Raw genomic sequence first — 17,740 nt, 5'->3', positions numbered from 1 at the left:
TGTTTACTTTGCCATCCTCACTGTCAGCAGGGACACTCTACTTAGTCCACTCCACAAAGAAAGCCTCCGATTCACCACAAATGCCCAGGAGGATAAAATGAAGCCAGAGGGAGGCAAAAGGCAGGGAAAGCTGAGTGAGGCTGTGACCCATGGGGACCAAAAACGTCTCCTGTGATAACAGTTAACACCCTCCGGACGGCTGAACCTCTCTCTCTGTAGCCCGTGGAGCTCACATCACATCTCTCATGCTTCTGGACCGAAAAGAAGTACCATTCCACTTAAACAGCATCTTCTCCTCAGCTGAGATGATTCTAGGATTTTTCGTTGCTGTTGTTGATTCACCTCTTTGTTTGGAGGCTGGCTCTTTTCAGGGGGAGGTGTCACACAATAGACCTTGTATTTGTCTCATGTCTCAGCACTCACGAGCTGTCACATGAGAACATTATCTCATGAGAACCCTCCTGACAGCCCTACTAAATCCGAATGTCTTCAACTGAAAAGAAATTAAACTATTTTAACACCATCGCAAACGGACACACACCTTTTTCTCCCTAGTAACTCCCCAATTTTTCCGTCCCACTGAAAGCCCTCATGGTGTTTTGTCAGTATTTGCAGACATGGAGAAATGGCAAAGGGAGAAAAGAACATTATTGCAAAATGAGTACAGAAATGACCCGTGCTGTTTTCCTCTGGGGGTGTCTGAGCCACTCCCTGCTGTTGAAATAAACCCTTGACTGTAACCTACCCACTCAGGCAGGCTGCCCGCGAAGACTTAGGACCCCTTCCCATGCTCCCAAGAGGACTTTATCCAAAACACCCCAAGCATACCTGAGAGACAATTAGCCAATCTTGCATTTAAGACAATTTAAATTGCTGCTGCTATTGTCCTTTGAGGGTCACTGTCATCAATCTGAAAAGCACTGCTGTCTACATGCATCTTTAAAAATTTAGCTACACAGAAGAGATGACAAGAGAAAAATGTTAAAACCTCTCTAGTCTTCCTGAGTCTGTTTTTCACGTCATGGATTGCTTTCATTAACTTCTCTGTAATGCTAAAAACTCCCACAACCTCAGACAGAACCATATTAAAGGATATTTTTTAATTTCCAAAGCCAAATACAATTATTTTTGAGACCATCCATACCTGTTTCCCATATTAGCGTGGATATAGCTAACTCTTTATAATATTTTTCCATATTAAGAATGTCAGTCTGGAAGTTCCTTTCATAAAGAAAACGAAATGTGTTTTGAAACTCTGATCCATTAAAACGTGACACTAAAAATGCATTAAATTCATTTTGTCTTTGGGCCCATACTGGACCCTCACTGGAAGAATTTCATTTCTTCCCAATATTAGTAAATTATTCCTTTGTAGTTTGTGGCATTTTATTTTGATGATTCTACAAGTTTAGGAAATTATTTGGCAGGGGAAGGGAAGGAAAAAGGGAGGAAATAAAGTTTAAATGCTATGTACTGTCTACTTTAAAACCCAACTGTGTAAAAAGTATGGGATGCTTAAAGTAAAATTATTCACTCCTCTGTATAAGTGTCACTACTTGAGAATGATTTAAATACCTGCCAAAACAAACAAGATTTGAATTATTTTAAAAATTAAAAAAGAACTCCAAAGAATTATTAGATTTGAATACCATTTTAAGAGTCCAGAACAAAAATGCACCTGATGATCTGGCCACCAGAGGGAGCTATAATCCCCCATACACCCGAGTGGACCCTTAACACAAGAAAGAGCCCTTCAGAAGCCTTGATGGTTAGGGATGCTTCACAATTCCTCTCCTCCAGTGAACTTTACATGGACAGAGGGGTTAAGGGTGAGGCACTCCTTAAAGTTAAAGGCAATTGTGGTAACTTCAAAGTAGGAAGGAGCTAAAAGGAATGTGGTATGTGCTGCTAGAGACTTTTTATATTATTAAAATGTATAACCTGAGTATTGCAAAGAATGAGGGGCTTAACAATACATAGAGAAAAATAAAATTAAAAATTATGAGATGAGGGGCTTCCCTGGTGGCGCAGTGGTTGAGAATCTGCCTGCCGATGCAGGGGACACGGGTTCGAGCCCTGGCCTGGGAGGATCCCACATGCCGCGGAGCAACTAGGCCCGTGAGCCACGACTACTGAGCCTGCGCGTCTGGAGCCTGTGCTCCGCAACAAGAGGCCGCGATAGTGAGAGGCCCGCGCACCGCGATGAAGAGTGGCCCCCGCTTGCCACAACTAGAGAAAGCCCTCGCACAGAAACGAAGACGCAACACAGCAAAAATAAATAAATTAATTAATAAAAACTCCTACCCCCAACATCTTCTTAAAAAAAAAAAATTATGAGATGAGAGGGTAAGGAAAATAGGGGCATGTACAAATCACTGGGAGGGTACAAAAGCAGGAAAAATAAATTCAGCCTAGTGACAGGGAGGGCTCAGAACCAACTAGGCCGTGAGGAATGCGCATGCGCCATAGTTTGCCAGGTGCGTTAAAAGGGGTGGGAGTGGCGACGGCTGTCAGGGATTTGGTGCCCAGCGTGGGACCACAGAGGGGTGCGGAGATGACGGTCTAGCAAAGCCCCAACACCGTGCAGTGTGACCACTGAGCACAGTGATGTGCAAACGAAGCTGAGGCTGCACACCTGGGCAAGGTGGGTGCAGAGCCAGGGAAAGCTGCCTGCGGGAGATCTCACTGGGAGGCACGGACTGAACACGGCTGCTGGGGGAGGCCGAGGCCAACGGCTGCCCAGGAGGGCGGTGGAGTCGGGGCTAAGGAGCCAGGACCTTGATCCACCGCAACGAGTGGCCGCTGGAGGGTCGGCCGGGAGCGGAATACGGTCTGTTTGAGAGGGAGCATTCTCTGTATGCAGACGACAGACGTGAAGGTGTGAACCCCGCTCAGGAAGCCCTCGGCACAAACACGGAGACCAGGCAGAGCTGGAGGGGTGAGACGGCCAAGGACAACTCCCGGGTCCCTAACCTGGATGCCCAGACAGACGGTGGAGTCCCCGGCTGGGAAAGATTAGTCCAGAGAGAGAATATTTTGACATTTCAGGCCAAGAAATTGGTTTTGTTGTTGTTTTTGCAAACAAAAGAGCCCGACTGAGGCATACAGTCCCTCAAATCTCATTTCTAGCACACGATGGTTCGACTACATACTTAATAACAGAGAGGAAATGAAATCACACTGCAGGGAGCCAGTAATCCATTTTGGAAGAAAGGAATTTGCGTGTTTTCCTCTGCTGTGCAAACTGCAGATAACATTGAAAATCACTTCAACAAAATTAAAGCCACTGTGTTTAATGAACTCCCAAGAGTTGACAAGTGAGAGTGAGGCTATATAACCAACACTATCATTTTCTCACCAGCAAAAAGAAAAAGAAACTGTGGTAAAGTTATGATTCATCCATTTTGATTTTGCAACCAGTTGCCGTCAAACTTGAAACACAGTATTTCTTTCAACTGCTTCTCTACCTTCCAATCTTGAATGCCTAATTTCGAGCATCTAAAAATAGCAGAGACTTTGAAACAATAATCAGTTCTTCAAAAGGGGAAGCACAACAGTGTACCTATAACAACCAAAGACAGACTTGGAAACAAATCTTGCAGTTTATTTATGCCCCATCCCTCTCGGCAAGCCAGAAGGAATGTTAGCACATACCCATTGGGGCAAGGCATACTTTGCATCACTTGTGTTGATATTATACAGTAGGAATGCCAGTTCTTTTAATAATTTACTGAGGAGTTACACATTGCAGATTCCTTATTAAACATTACTGGCAGTAAGGTCATAAGTTTAAGAAATATTCGGTAGAGAAAAGAGGCAATATTTTAATGGCCATACCCTAAGTTAAACGATGTGTCTGCATCTGCTGGGATGCACATAAATTCAACTTTATTTCTTACTCGTGTAGTTATATACAAAGCACTGAGAAATCATTTTCTCTAAGACAAAAACATTTTTCAGTTGTATTCATTTGCGGACTTTAAAATCCATAGCGCCTATGTAAAACGTTTCATAAGCTGTACTGTAAGCATGCAGCCCTTGGAGAGCAAAGGAAAAAAATTAAAAGCTACTGCTGCATCTAGGAACCCCACTCCCTCATGCCCAAAAAGTCAATACTGGCTAAATTCCTGTCTGTCACTGACCAACCAACAGTAGTTTAATCTGGAAATCATGACCAAATAGTACTGGCACCCCCAGTTCTAAATACATATGTTATAGAGAATCAATAGCTTATCTCTCAGGGGCGGGCAAACTATGGCCCACAGGCCACTGGTACATAGCCAAGCCCATTCATTTAGACACTGTCCTGGCTGCTTTAGTACTATCTTGAGAGACTGTAAGTCCTGCAAAGCCTCAACTATTTACCCTCTGGCCCTTTACAGAAAAGGTTTGCTGGCCCCGATTCAGACTGCCTGCAGCAGCTCTTAGAAAGGTTGTCTTTATCACTGAAGAACCTGACAGCTTGGTTAAACTTCTAAGGCATCTTAAAAACTTAATTTTCCAGGTTCCTGCCCTAAATATAAACATTAAATAGAAATAACTCTATGAATGTTTCTTAGAAGATGCAATAATCCAACATATGAGATTTGGATCTGAAAAATAATATTTTGGGGTTCCAGAGAGATACATCCAAAATGGATTTTTTTTTTAATTGGGGTATAGTTGTTGTTTTACAATGTTGTGTTAGTTTCTACTGTACAGCCAAGTGGAGTTCCCTGTGCTATACAGCAGGTTCTTATTAGTTATCTATTTTATACATATTAGTGTATATATGTCAGTCCCAATCTCCCAGTTCATCCCACCCCCCGCTTTCCCCCCTTGGTGTCCATACATTTGTTCTCTACATCTGTGTCTCTATTTCTGCCTTGCAAACCAAAATGGATTGTGGGGTGTGCGTTTTGAAAAGCAAATGGAAATGTAATTTTGAAAACTTTGAAATTTTGAAATGCAAATTTCTTTTAGGTATAACAAGTTTTTCACCTTCAATGATGCCATTTTTGTCAGTGCAGGTGCACAGTGAGCCCCACCCTCAAGGCCTCCTCCAGGCTTTACCACTGAGAATGAGCTGGAGAGTCAGCCCTTACCTAAAACACTGGGGAACCATTAACAGAGAGAGGATCGTCTCCCTTATTCCTTTGGTGGTGAAACTATAGCATGCACCCTCCGCCATCCGAACGTCAGACCTCTCTCCATGCAATACCTACTGGCTGTGCTCCTGAAGGCTGGGTTGTTAGCTCCATTTCTGTAAAATAAATATTGTCTTCATTGTCTTCCACATTCCAAAATGCTTTCACTTCTGACTCATCTCAAGTTGGCAACATTCCCTTCCTTATAATACTTTAGCTCCTTCCATCCTTTCCCATCACCAAAAGGGGAACTTCTGGGAGACAAATATAGAATAAACTTGAGGATCAAGCAAGAGTAAGGCTATCGGGGTGAGCTGGGGGGACACAGGCCGCTGAGGAATGAAAGAGAGGAAGGAAGGAAGGAGGGGAGGGAGGCAGCCTGGCCGGGGTTGGGTGGGTGGGTAGGCGGGGCGAGAGGCAGAGGAAGGATGCTGGGGTCCCGGGACACGGCGATGTCAGGGAGAGGGTCCAACCTCACCACTCCCCAGAGGCATCCTCAGACTTCCAACCCCCACTGGTGCCCTCTGTAATTAATTATGTTAGTGGATTAAAATACTGCCCACGGCTCTTCAGCTGCTTTTTAATTTTTCCATTCTCTCAGGCTCCACTGTGACCAGATGAACAAAATTTATCAAGCATCTGCTACGTGCGGGGTGCCCTCATCTTCCTAAAATGCGTCAAATTCCCTGCCCTAGAGACTCAGGGACCAGAGCAGCATCCATCACTGATGAAGGTAAGGGCAAGACATCCTGCAATTTTCCCTCCTCCCTGTGTTAAAGCAGGTGGCGGAGCCCAGGCCCTTTAGGTGACAGATGCCAACACATTCACGTGTCAGGCGTTGAGGCAAAGGAGGGGATTCTGAACACGGGATTCTCGTGAACGTAACAGCAGGGAATGGTACGTGAATGTGGCCCGTCTACTTCACGCCCTTATTTACCAAAACTGGAAAGACACAAAGGCCAGTCTATATGGGTATAGGTTTTTTTTTTTTTGCTGTATGTGGGCCTCTCACTGTTGCGGCCTCTCCCGTTGTGGAGCACAGGCTCCGGACGCGCAGGCCCAACGGCCATGGCTCACGGGCCCAGCCGCTCCGCAGCACGTGGGATCCTCCCGGACCGGGGCACGAACCCGTGTCCCCTGCATTGGCAGGCGGACTCCCAACCACTGCGCCACCAGGGAAGCCCTATATGGGTATAGTTTTAAACTGATCAGACAGTCCCTGAATTCTGAATCAGTGCATACTCCAGCACAGCCTCTTCAGGGAGTCCAGATCATTCTAAACATCCATGCTTCCAGCACTGGCTCTAGGACAGCAAGCCTGGGGCTTAAGGCAGGATGGAGATGTGCTTGCCCTGCACACTGACCCATCTGCCACTCCTCATGTTTCTGTCTGGGAAACCTGGTGGCCTGAACCGTGTGCAAACGGTGATTGACATATTTTAAAAGGATGTTGCAGGGACTTCCCTGGCGGTCCAGTGGTTAGGACTCTGCGCTTCCACTGCAGGGGGCATGGGTTCAATCTCTGGTCAGGGAACTAAGATCCCAAATGCCACATGGCGTGGCCAAAAAAAAAAAAAAACATTAAAAATTATTTTTTTAAAAAAAGAATGTTTCATCTGTTCATCCATTCAAAGACCAGGAGATAAGCACAAATATATAAAAAGCTGTGTGCCTGCTGCGGAATTAGGTCTTTATTTGGGAGGAAAGGGTTAATACCTTTTAACGTCATTTCAGGGTTTGGGGGTCAGGGGAGAACAATTAGAATAAACAGTCTGAGAGCTGGGTACTCTGTGCTCTCACACGACTAACTCTAAGGGTTCTTAGGTGCAAGGATTTTAAGACAAATACTTTTTGGCCCAGAGGCCATTAGCGTTGCTGTTGTGATTCTCAGCAATGCCCTAGATAGCTAAGGCTGCTCCAACAGGCCTCCAGAGGGAGAGGGAGCTTTGCACAGAGCTGGCAGGTCACAAACACAGTGTCAGCAGAGCGTAAGGGGCCAGGTGGGCCGCAGGGAGGTCAGCTCAACACGCCGAAGACCACCCAGGGCTGGGTCAGCACCAAACGCAGGCGGTCCCTCCAGGGGCCTCAGGGCCAGGTCAGTGGGGGACATCGGCCACACATAAAACAGCAGGAGGTGTGGGGTCCATGGTGGCCCCAAGGGCATGGCCCTACCCAAAGGGCGCCACCAGCACCCAGCTCCAGCCACGTGGCCTCACAGGAACATGGGCCAGGATGTCTAGGTCGTCGAGATTCTCCAGAAACCTAGAAATCTGGTTTTTTAATAAGAAATCTCCCAAACGTTGGCTCAAATTTTTTATTTCTTTGTTTTAGTGTTCCACGGGCCAAAGAGACACACCTGTGGGTTCAGTTTAGAACCCACAATATACAAACCCTGGCACTATACAAACCCTGGCCTCACCGTGTCCTAGAAGTGCTGACAGTTAGCAAGGGGACCCCCAAGGTCCTTATGACCTCAAGGTTTCTCAATCTGTAAAAGGAAGAGAGTTCTTTTGTGCGCTGTTTTCCAAAAGGGGCAAAAGAGAAAACAATTTCTAATCCTTTGGGAGAAAAAGCAAATTCGTGTTTAAAGTTTACATGTATCTAGTGCCAAACTATCACCTCGCCCATTTCTTGCTGGTCCCCTGGGGGAAAATGTAATTTAACAGTGGAGGGAACAGACTTTAACCCAGGGATGAATTTTAGCATCATCAGTTATGGGACAACCAGATGTTGGGCCCCTCCTGATCAAACAGCATCCCCCATGCCTGTCTTACAAGTTTAAACTGAATTTGATCAACCTTTTAGATCCAACTCCTAAGGTACAGGAAACCCAGGAGAAAGAAGAACATATTAAATGATACCACAGGAAACAATCAAATGTGGTCAGAGAGACGACCTACTGACCCCTCAAGGTCATTCAGAAAGGGGAGCGAAGACTGTTCTAGATTAACAGGGTCTTAAGAGACCTCACAGATAACTGCAATACATGATTCTCAAGTGAATTCTGGTTTAAACAGCCCACTTGTAAAAGGCATTTCAGGGCCAGTTGGGGGAATTCAGATAATGGACTAGGTAATAGAGTCCAGCAGGCAATTATTGTTCATTTTGTGAAAACTGCATGATGGTTCTGAAGGAATATGCTTTTTTTTTTTTCTCCTAGAGACACAGGCTGAAGTATTTAGGGGCTAAGTGCCATGAGGTCTGTAATTCACTTTTGAATACTTCAGGAAAAAAAAGATAGATGCAGCCAATGTGGCAAAATGTTAATGACTTAAATCTAGACAGTGGGGACTGGAGTGACCTGGTGCCACAGAGCTATCATTAGGTGGCATTAAGTCCCCATCAGTCTCAATTACTGGAAGACAGAAGGATTTTTTGACCACATCCCTCCAATGTCGTACGTGTTTTAAATTTTAAATCACCAGCTGCCAAAAGAAAAAATGAGAGCAACCCAAACAGGTCTAACTTGAGGCTCAACCCACGCAATAAAGAAGCAACTGTGAAATCTGGGTCCTGAAACTTTCTGCACAAACGCATAAAATTCTGGAGTTGGTCTGTCTTCGCCAGCATTGCTCAATTTTAAGGAGCAGCTTTACAGTCTCAAAAGCATTCCACCCACTGTAACCTCGAATAAAGACTCTGATCATAATTAAGTGGGAAAAGGGGGGAGGGTAGACCTAAAACTTGCATTAAAATGATCCTATTCAGTTACCACTTAAGCCTATGACAAAAGGTTAGATGTCTTAAGATACAAGCTTAACTGAAAAAGAATACAGTTTGAAACGCGAAAAGGTATTTTAAGTTAAAAAAAAAAAGATCTTATCTATTCGAAATCTAATACTTGATGATATTCACTCACAATTCTAGGCACTTGATTCGCTGCCATCACACACACTGGCTAGTTCTTTAAATCTGCTTTTTAAAAAATGCCTAGTCATCAAATCTAACAGTCACCTAGTCCAGTGGCCCAACCAATGGCTGAACCTTGGCCGTTCAAGATGAGTATTAACGTACCATGGGAAAGAGCTCTGAAGTCAGATAAATCTGGACTCAGCTGGTCCCACCGCTCACTACAGAGTGGTTTCATCTTGGGCTGATGACAATCTCTCTGAACCTCAACTTCCTCACCTAAAAATGGAGATAATCATTCCCTCTTCATAAAGGCAGGCTCTGATGACTTCATATCACGTTCCATGCACTGGGCCAGCCAACCTGGAAGCACTCAAAATAGTCTGTAAATAACTTAAGAGTCTAGGCTCTCCGTCAGCTCACAGCTCTAAAACTTACTAGTGGTATATAGACTTTGCAACTTCTCTTTCTTTCTTTTGGGGGGGGGGGCCTGTGCTTTTTTATTGTGGAAATTTTTTTAACTTTTTCTTTTCAAATAATTATACATTCACAGCAAAAAATATATATATATACAGGAATATTCCATGTACCAGTTTCCCCAAATGGTGATGTGCACGTGTGTGTGTGTATCTCTATGCGATTTTATCACATGTGTAGATTCACATAACCAACACAACCAAGATTCAGAACTCTACCATCACCACAAGGCCCTCTAATACTACCCTTAATAACCACATCTACACTCCCTGCTTTGAGAAGATTTTTAGTTATTATCAATATTCCTTACAAGAAGATTTAGGTTTTCTGTTTCTTCTGGATTCAGTTCTGGTAACTTGTGTCTTTTTTTCTAAGAATTTTCCATTTCATCTTCGTAGTCTAATATGTTGGCATGAAGTTGTTTATACCATTCCCTTAAAATCCTTTTGATTTCTGTAAGGGTGGTAGTGATAGTCCCTCTTTCATTTCTGACTTTATCCATTTGTGTCTTCTCTCATTTTTCTTGATTAACATGGCTAAAGGTTTGTCCGTTTTTAAAAATGTTATCAAAGAACTAACTTTTGGTTTTATTCGTTTTCTCTACGTTTTGCTGTTTCCTATTTAACTTACTCCCACTACCATCCTTATGAGTTCCTTCTTTTCTGCAACTTCTCTTTCTTGCCGTGTTTTCCTCATCTGCAAAATGGAAAGGAGAATAGGGCCTGCGGCATAAGGGCTTTGGGGAGAATCAAACGAGCTCCTGTGTAGACAGGTCAGGCCATGCCTGGCACGTAGGACGCACTCACTAAACGTGAGCTATCGTGACTTGCTCCCCTCCTTCCTTATCCCCCGTGTGAGGAAAGCATGACTCCCGGACCCCAAACTGCACACATCACTGTGGCCAAACAGCAGGACTCATCCCTGCCACATCAGGAAGTACCTAAAAGGCTCCCTGGGAAGTCAGAGTGGTCCCACCGACCCCACCTGTAACTGCCTGTCAAGAGCCCGGCCCACTGCCTCTACTTCTCCTGTCTGGAATGACAGCCACGTGCTCCCCAACCCATGACTCGTGCCAATGGCTCCATCCTGACCCTAAGACTAAGTGGTTGGTGCAGGGTCTTGACCTTCCATTGCAGCCCCAGCTCAGCCTCATGCCCCCCAAGCAGAAGTTTCTATAGCCACCACCACAAGCAAGTGTGTTCCCTTCTGTGGGCTTTGAAGCAGTGATTCTGCAAAGACATCAGCATCAAACGGAGACCCTGCCTGCCTGCCATCCCGCTGGCCCCCCGAGATGCTTTACTGACACCAGCCTTCGTGCTCGCTTCCCTCAAGCCCTCCTCCACGCTCACCTTTTATCAGAGTCCTAGGCGGGCCTCCTCCACTGGTCTACACTGACCCTTTGTGAGAATTACAAAAAGCACCTGCCCTGGATGGCAGGGTGGGGGTGAGGGAGATGCCTGATGAGCTAAGGGCACCTCTGAGAATTAGAAAAAAGTGACCCTTCCTCCAGGCTGGCGACCCTGCACCACAGCTTAGGTTCTATTACTAGATTCTACTAGTGAAGTCAAGTCAAGCAACTGCCATGTGCCAGGATCTCTCTGGGCTTACAAACAGGAATAAGAGCTACAGCCTCTGAGCTGAGACCGGGGCTGGAGGGAGGGGGAAACTCGTGGAACCAGGACAGCCTAGGCACAAGAGTTGTTTTCTCCTCTTGGGCCGGGGAGCCCAGCAGAGGTGCTGCTACATGAACTGGACCTGGAGAAGAGCTGGGCGAGCAGTGCCAGAAAGGACGTAAGCAGACTCCGGGCAGAGGGGGAGACACCCGCAAGGCAAGCAGCAGCACGTCCCACGGCGCACCTAGAGGAAGGTGAGTTTCCAGTGAAGAGGCAGGAATAGGAGGGAAGCGGGGAAGAGAGGAGGTCACCGTTCACTCCTTCCCTAAAGACTTCTTGAGAATCTACTGTGTGCTGGTATCGTGTAAGGCGGGGAGAGTAAAAAATAAATAAAATAAACCCTAGCTGTCAGAAGCCAAAAAGGTAGTCTGGGAGAGAGAAATAGTTATAATCATAAAACAACAACAGAGGGACACCTAATACTTCCGGGTTGTAGGGCACATGAAAGACAGGAAGTGATCTGCCGGGGGACTGGGAGGGACCAGCAGAGGAGAGGACCGGCCGTGCTGCCTGGCAGGTGAGGGTGAGGACAGGGGTGCAGAGGGGAGGAGGGAGCAAAGACAGAGTGTGCTGTGTGTAGGGGTGAGCAGGGAAGAGCAGGCAGCGGCCAGGGTGGGACCAGAGCGGGAGGCAGACCAAGCAGAGAGGCCGTGGCACACACTGCGTTACAAAGGGACGTGAGACCTCCACCTTAACGGGAAACTGGGATTTCAGCCCACAGGCGAATGCAGTTCAAACCAGGCCGGGAGGGGATTCATCTGGTTCGGTCTGCGCCTCAGCTCCAACGCTCTGCAGCAGGCTGGAGGGTGGGAGGTGTGGACATGTCGGTGGGTCACTTCAGAAAGCGAGTCGCGACAAACCATCCACCAGCACAGCATCCAAGGGACCTCCCAGGGGGCGGTGTCACCTTGATCCCCTAACGCTGCACTTTGTCTCACGAAGACAGCCTGTTTCAAAAGAGAAGTGGGTACCCTCTTGTATGCGGTGTTTCCAGCATGATTTTACTTCCCTTCTGATGTGTTATTGGCGTTTTACACATGGCCCACTTTTTGAAAGAGTCTGATTTTCTTTTGGCCAAGCTTAAGACAGCAACGATAACAAACGCTCAAAACCCTTGCACAGCATTTTTTTCTTCACAGTATGGATCTTAACAGTTGGGTGCCTCTGACCCAAGGTGACCACCGTCTCCATCTACATCCCATGTCCTGACATCCCATTTGATTCAGCATTTGTTGCAAACAAAAGTGTCCCTTGTTTAGATGACAGATTATAGGATTGCCCTTCTCCACCTGAAGGTAGGGTCTAAAAGATAACATCTTTCTCTACTGCGGCAATTCTCCACACAGACCAACTGCTGAGAAGTTCCAGGGGAGCAAGAGCTCAATTATCAAATCTTCTTCCAATAAAGGCTCTTTTTTTTTTTTAATTATTAAATAGCTGCACTGCGAGGCTTGTGGGATCCTAGTCCCCCGACCAGGGATCGAACCCAGGCCCCAGCAGTGAAAGCGCCAAGTGCTAACCATGGGACCGCCAGGACATTCCCAACAATAAAGACTCTTTTAATAAAGTGAGACTTTGCTGGATGGAAGCTGGAAAGTGATCCTGTGTCCTCAGTCCTGGACTGGGACAGAGAGAGCAGGTAAGGAGAAGGGCATTTCAGGTGCACGGTGAGCAGAAAGTTTCTTTCTTTTTTTAAAGCTTGAGCAAAAGAAAATCAGCCTCTTTCAAAAGGTAGGCCACGTGTAAAATGCCAATAACACGTCAAAAGGGAAGTAATATCATGTTACAAACACTGCATACAGAGGGCACCCACTTCTGTTTTGGAAAAGGGTGGTCTTCGTGAGACCAAGCTGAGAGGTAGGCCTAGAGGCCAGGGCCCCGCAGATGCCAGTCCTCAGAGCTGGAGCCTCAGGCATCCTCTGCGGGACAAGGAGCCCACCTAGGAGTGCACTGATCTACCCTCCAGCATCACCTACTCGGACCAACACGCCTGGCCCTCCCCAACCCTCACAGGCCACGTGACCCAGGCAGCCTCCTTCGACTCCAGAGACTGTCGATCCGTCTTCCAACACATCCAAGCCTGTATATGATTTCTACCACTTCCAAGTGCCTGACGCTGCTGCTGAGGAAGACTGTCCTTCCTCCTCCATCCATCAGGACTCCCAGTGCCTACCCAGCCCTCCTTCTGTGAAGGGAGAATCAGGGTCCTGGAAGACACAGAGGTGGAGGGAAGGTTCAGTGACAGGCTGGGGGAGAAGGGGGGCCTGCCGGCCTGCGGTTCGGAAGGACACGGAGAAAAGGGTCTCACTCCAGGGGACAGCGCAGAAGACATTACGACACCTGCCGCACTCACGGCTACTCCCCCAGGACACGTGAGTGCTGCCAGCCAACCAGAGTCACCTTGGGGTTCTCCCTGACCCCAGCCCGCCGGTGACGAGGAAAGTGCTCTCCTTGCTTTCTGCTGACCTACTGTGACAGAGGTGGGCTGAAAGGATGTGCGTGAGACAACGTGGAAGAGACCGCAGGTCACTAGGCAAAATAATGAGGCAAGAACCGGCGCCACTCTCCAGGGAGATGCCAGTGTGGCGGGACGCTGCATGGTCACCTAACCCTCCAACTGGCGCCCACTCACTGGCAAACGGGTCCTTTGAGCACTCTGGCCCCTGAGACGGGGGGAGAGGGAAGGAGGGAGGCAGGCAGGCAGGCAGGGGTGTGAGTGTTGAATTTATTAAACTAAGGCAGTGAGGGGCAGGACGCAGATTCAGAGCTTCTGGCTCATTTTCGGGCCCTCGGTTCCTGAAGCCACGACACTGTTTCTCTTTCCACTGAACATCCTGAGGCATTACCTATAATTCCTCTCAACCCTGCCCCGAAGAAATGACTCTTCCTCTTTTCATATAAATGGTAACAATTCAGACCTGCTTGGCTCTTTTACGATTTGGAGCCCAATTCCGCTACCAATCTTAAGCTCAGGGCTTCTGAACAGGCTAAAAAACAATCTGAATCAATTTCATTTTTTTAAGGAAGAGTTTTGGATAAAACAAAAATGAATCAAACGAAAAGTGACTGTAATATTCCAAATCCAACTCCTTCCTTCCAAACTCTAACATTTGTTGCAAAGAGCCAGTCAGAGCAACAGGCATTTCTGACATAAGAGCACAAGCCACTAGCCCGCGTGCAAACACTGAAATTTAAAACCAACTGACCCAGTCCTGTTCTTAGTGCTCTGGGTGTTAAGCAGTAGAAGAAAGATGCTAAAAAGTAAGATGTCTCTGTCTCCAATAAACGTCTAATTTAGTAAGAGGCAAGTGAAATGCCAGAGCATTAGCGCAGGCGCATGGTAAACTGCTCAGGGTGGCTTCAGGTCAAATGAGAAAGAAGCTGCAGGTGGGATGTGCCTCCCCTGCCCCTCCCCACCCCATCACCCGCAGCTCAGGCTGATGGCAGTGCCCCAAAGCATGCGGTTTCCCAGTGACACAACTCAGAAAGCTAACCCTGTTAGTCATGTGGGGTACACGTAAGCATCAGAAATTAAAAAAAAATATTTCCCTGATATTGAACGTGCACCAGTTTTACTTAGTTACAGGCAGACCTCGGAGATACTGCAGGCTTAGTTCCAGAGCCCCGCAATAAATCGAATATCACCATAAAACGAGTCACACGAACTTTGGGTTCCCAGTGCATGTACAAGTTATGCTTACACTATACCGTAGTCTGTTAGATGTGCAATAGCATTATGTCCTTTTTTAAAAAGGGTAAATACCTTAACTTAGAAATACTTTCTTGCTAAAAAATGTCAGCCGTCGTCTGACAACCCAGGATTGCCACAAACCCTCCATTTGTTAAAAAGCAGTACCTGGGAAGCGCAACAAAGTGAGATATGCCTGGATTTACTTTTGCTCGTTAACGCAAATCGCATTAGTAGCTTACTGATTTCTTTGCTAGACAAAACTCAAAACGGGCACGGTAACAGGACAGAATATAGAAGAGGTGTGCCGACCAGCGGCAGACAAGGGCTTCTGCGCGGTGCGGGGAGGACGAGGTTAGCTGCACAGAACACTGGACAGTGTCAGGCTGAGGCCCTGAACCCGAGCATCACTACGGGCAATGGTCCCGGGGACTCACGGGATGACCCAGTGTTCCTGTGTGGTGACTCTAGCGGCCAGCACGGTCCTCTGGTTCAACCCCATCAGGTACCCAACTGGAAGAGGGTGCTGAGCAGGGACCGGGGGCCTCCTATGTGACTGGATTTAAATAGTAACCTTTCCTGTTTCCATTCAACAGGGAAGTTGGACTACATCATCTCTAATATATCCTTTAGGTCAAAAGTTCAAAAGGGCTTTCTTCTCCGAAATCTGGTTCAAATCCTAGTTCCAAGTAGCTTTAATCCTCACTCTGCTACCAGCCCAGCAACTTAAGGCAACACACTGTCAAGAGCCAGTAGGGCTGACTGCAAGATACAGGGATACCAGGTGCTACACTCGAAATAAAAAAGCTAAAACAGCCAGAATGATTCGGCTGCGAGTGCTTCTGTAAATGCCACAGAAATCACCAAGTCTCTTAATTCCAAAATTACACGTGCCAAGACATATCCAGTTCTCCCAGGAACAAAACAATACTTTGTTTCCCTCAGCTAGGGTTGTTTTTTTAAACAAAAAAAAAACAGGAATATATTAAAATGAACACAGACATGTTCTCAAACTTATTTTTCTACTGCAGAAAAACAGAAACATCTGAATCTAATTTCCTCATGAAATCAACCCGTAGGAAGGCCAAGCCTGCTAACTGCCGCTGTTACACAAGTCTACACCCCTGCAAGAATGTGGTCCCTGAACCAGCTGCAGCATGAGCATCACCTACTCAATCAGAAACTCAATCTCTGCTTTAAGAAGCACCGCCCCGCCCCCGCCCCATCCGGGTCATTCCGACGCACCTGAACTTGAAAAGCGCTTGCTTAAACTCTCTTCAGAAGCCAACCAGATAACAAAGCAAACATACCTGGCTCCGAAGATGTCCTTTTTGGCGAGGTCAATTCCAGAAACAACCTTCACTCTGAGGATACGGGACTCTCCCTGTTGGAGAGGAAAAAAAATAGTTTACAAAATGGACTTTCAATCGATGGTTCTCTCAGCCAGTACGCAAAGCCAATGATTACTCTTTACGTACAGGCGATCCTTCCTTACGCTGAAGTTCAGAAAGCAACATTCCAGCTCTGAAATCCTACAACCCTAGACATTTAGAGCATCCAAGTTAATTAAGCTCAAGTTTAATTCAAACTAGGTCATGCAGCTCAATGATTCCTGCCACAGACAGGAAATATTTCCCAGCTGTACCAAGAACACAACCGCACACACGAAACCACCTAGATAAATGCCCAAGTGCAATAACATTCCATAAATTTCATAAATAATTCTTCCTTTGAAGTTAATATATTTGTGTGTGTGGCCTGAGAGAGAGGAATTTCACGTGGTAGAATATTTCCTCAAAATTACGGTTTCAAAGTGTTGGTGCTGGCAAACAAAAATAATGTCTCATTCCAGTAAAAAGAAATAAAAAGCATCATCCTAAATGGAAATCACCCCAAAACATCTCAGAAACCATTCATTCATTCATTCATTCATCCCATCCACCTGCTTATTTATTCATTCCAATATTTTCTAAGCAGCTTGGACGTGAAATACAGACATGAATATGCTGATGGTCTACTGAAAGTGATGCGCAGACGATAGCACAGGACCCTGTGATGGTGCCACGCCAGGAGAAGTCTAGTCTAAGGGCTACAGGACCCTGTGATGGTGCCACGCCAGGAGAAGACTAGTCTAAGGGCTACAGGACCCTGTGATGGTGCCACGCCAGGAGAAGTCTAGTCTAAGGGCTACAGGACCCTGTGATGGTGCCACGCCAGGAGAAGTCTAGTCTAAGGGCTACAGGACCCTGTGATGGTGCCACGCCAGGAGAAGTCTAGTCTAAGGGCTACAGGACCCTGTGATGGTGCCACGCCAGGAGAAGTCTAGTCTAAGGGCTACAGGACCCTGTGATGGTGCCACGCCAGGAGAAGTCTAGTCTAAGGGCTACAGGACCCTGTGATGGTGCCACGCCAGGAGAAGTCTAGTCTAAGGGCTACAGGACCCTGTGATGGTGCCACGCCAGGAGAAGTCTAGTCTAAGGGCTACAGGACCCTGTGATGGTGCCACGCCAGGAGAAGACTAGTCTAAGGGCTACAGGACCCTGTGATGGTGCCACGCCAGGAGAAGTCTAGTCTAAGGGCTACAGGACCCTGTGATGGTGCCACGCCAGGAGAAGTCTAGTCTAAGGGCTACAGGACCCTGTGATGGTGCCATGCCAGGAGAAGTCTAGTCTAAGGGCTAAGACATTCAGGAGAGATGAGATGGCTTAGGGGGAAGGGCAGGCAGAAGTCCAGGATAACTCTCAGATTTCCAGTTTGGGTCACTAAGTCTTAACATAAATTGAAACAGAGAATTCAGTTGAATTCAAGGTGCCCTGTGAAACAACCAGGTGGAAAAAAAAAAGAGATAACTAAACAGATAAATGGGAGAGAGACCTAGTCTGGGCTAGAGACTTGGGAGTTATCAGTGTAGAGCCAACAGTTGGTAG

At 46.7% G+C, this 17,740-nt stretch overlaps 1 protein-coding gene across 2 annotated transcripts in view; it reads right to left on the bottom strand.

Moving 5' to 3' along the window:
• The window catches only part of NEDD4L (NEDD4 like E3 ubiquitin protein ligase), a 355,791-nt gene that overhangs the window by 227,270 nt on the left and 110,781 nt on the right, over positions 1-17,740 (bottom strand). For both annotated transcript variants that reach the window (XM_082641144.1, XM_082641145.1), the window contains exon 2: positions 16,124-16,197. In XM_082641144.1, coding sequence (XP_082497270.1) covers positions 16,124-16,197 — 74 coding nt within the window. The remainder of the gene's footprint in view (positions 1-16,123; positions 16,198-17,740) is intronic.

Source organism: Mesoplodon mirus, assembly GCF_964341445.2.
Source record: "Mesoplodon mirus genome assembly, chromosome: 13".
In the NCBI taxonomy this organism is placed as follows: domain Eukaryota; kingdom Metazoa; phylum Chordata; class Mammalia; order Artiodactyla; family Ziphiidae; genus Mesoplodon; species Mesoplodon mirus.
The sequence above is the reverse complement of the archived record's forward strand: the minus strand, read 5'-3'. Positions and strand labels throughout refer to the sequence as shown.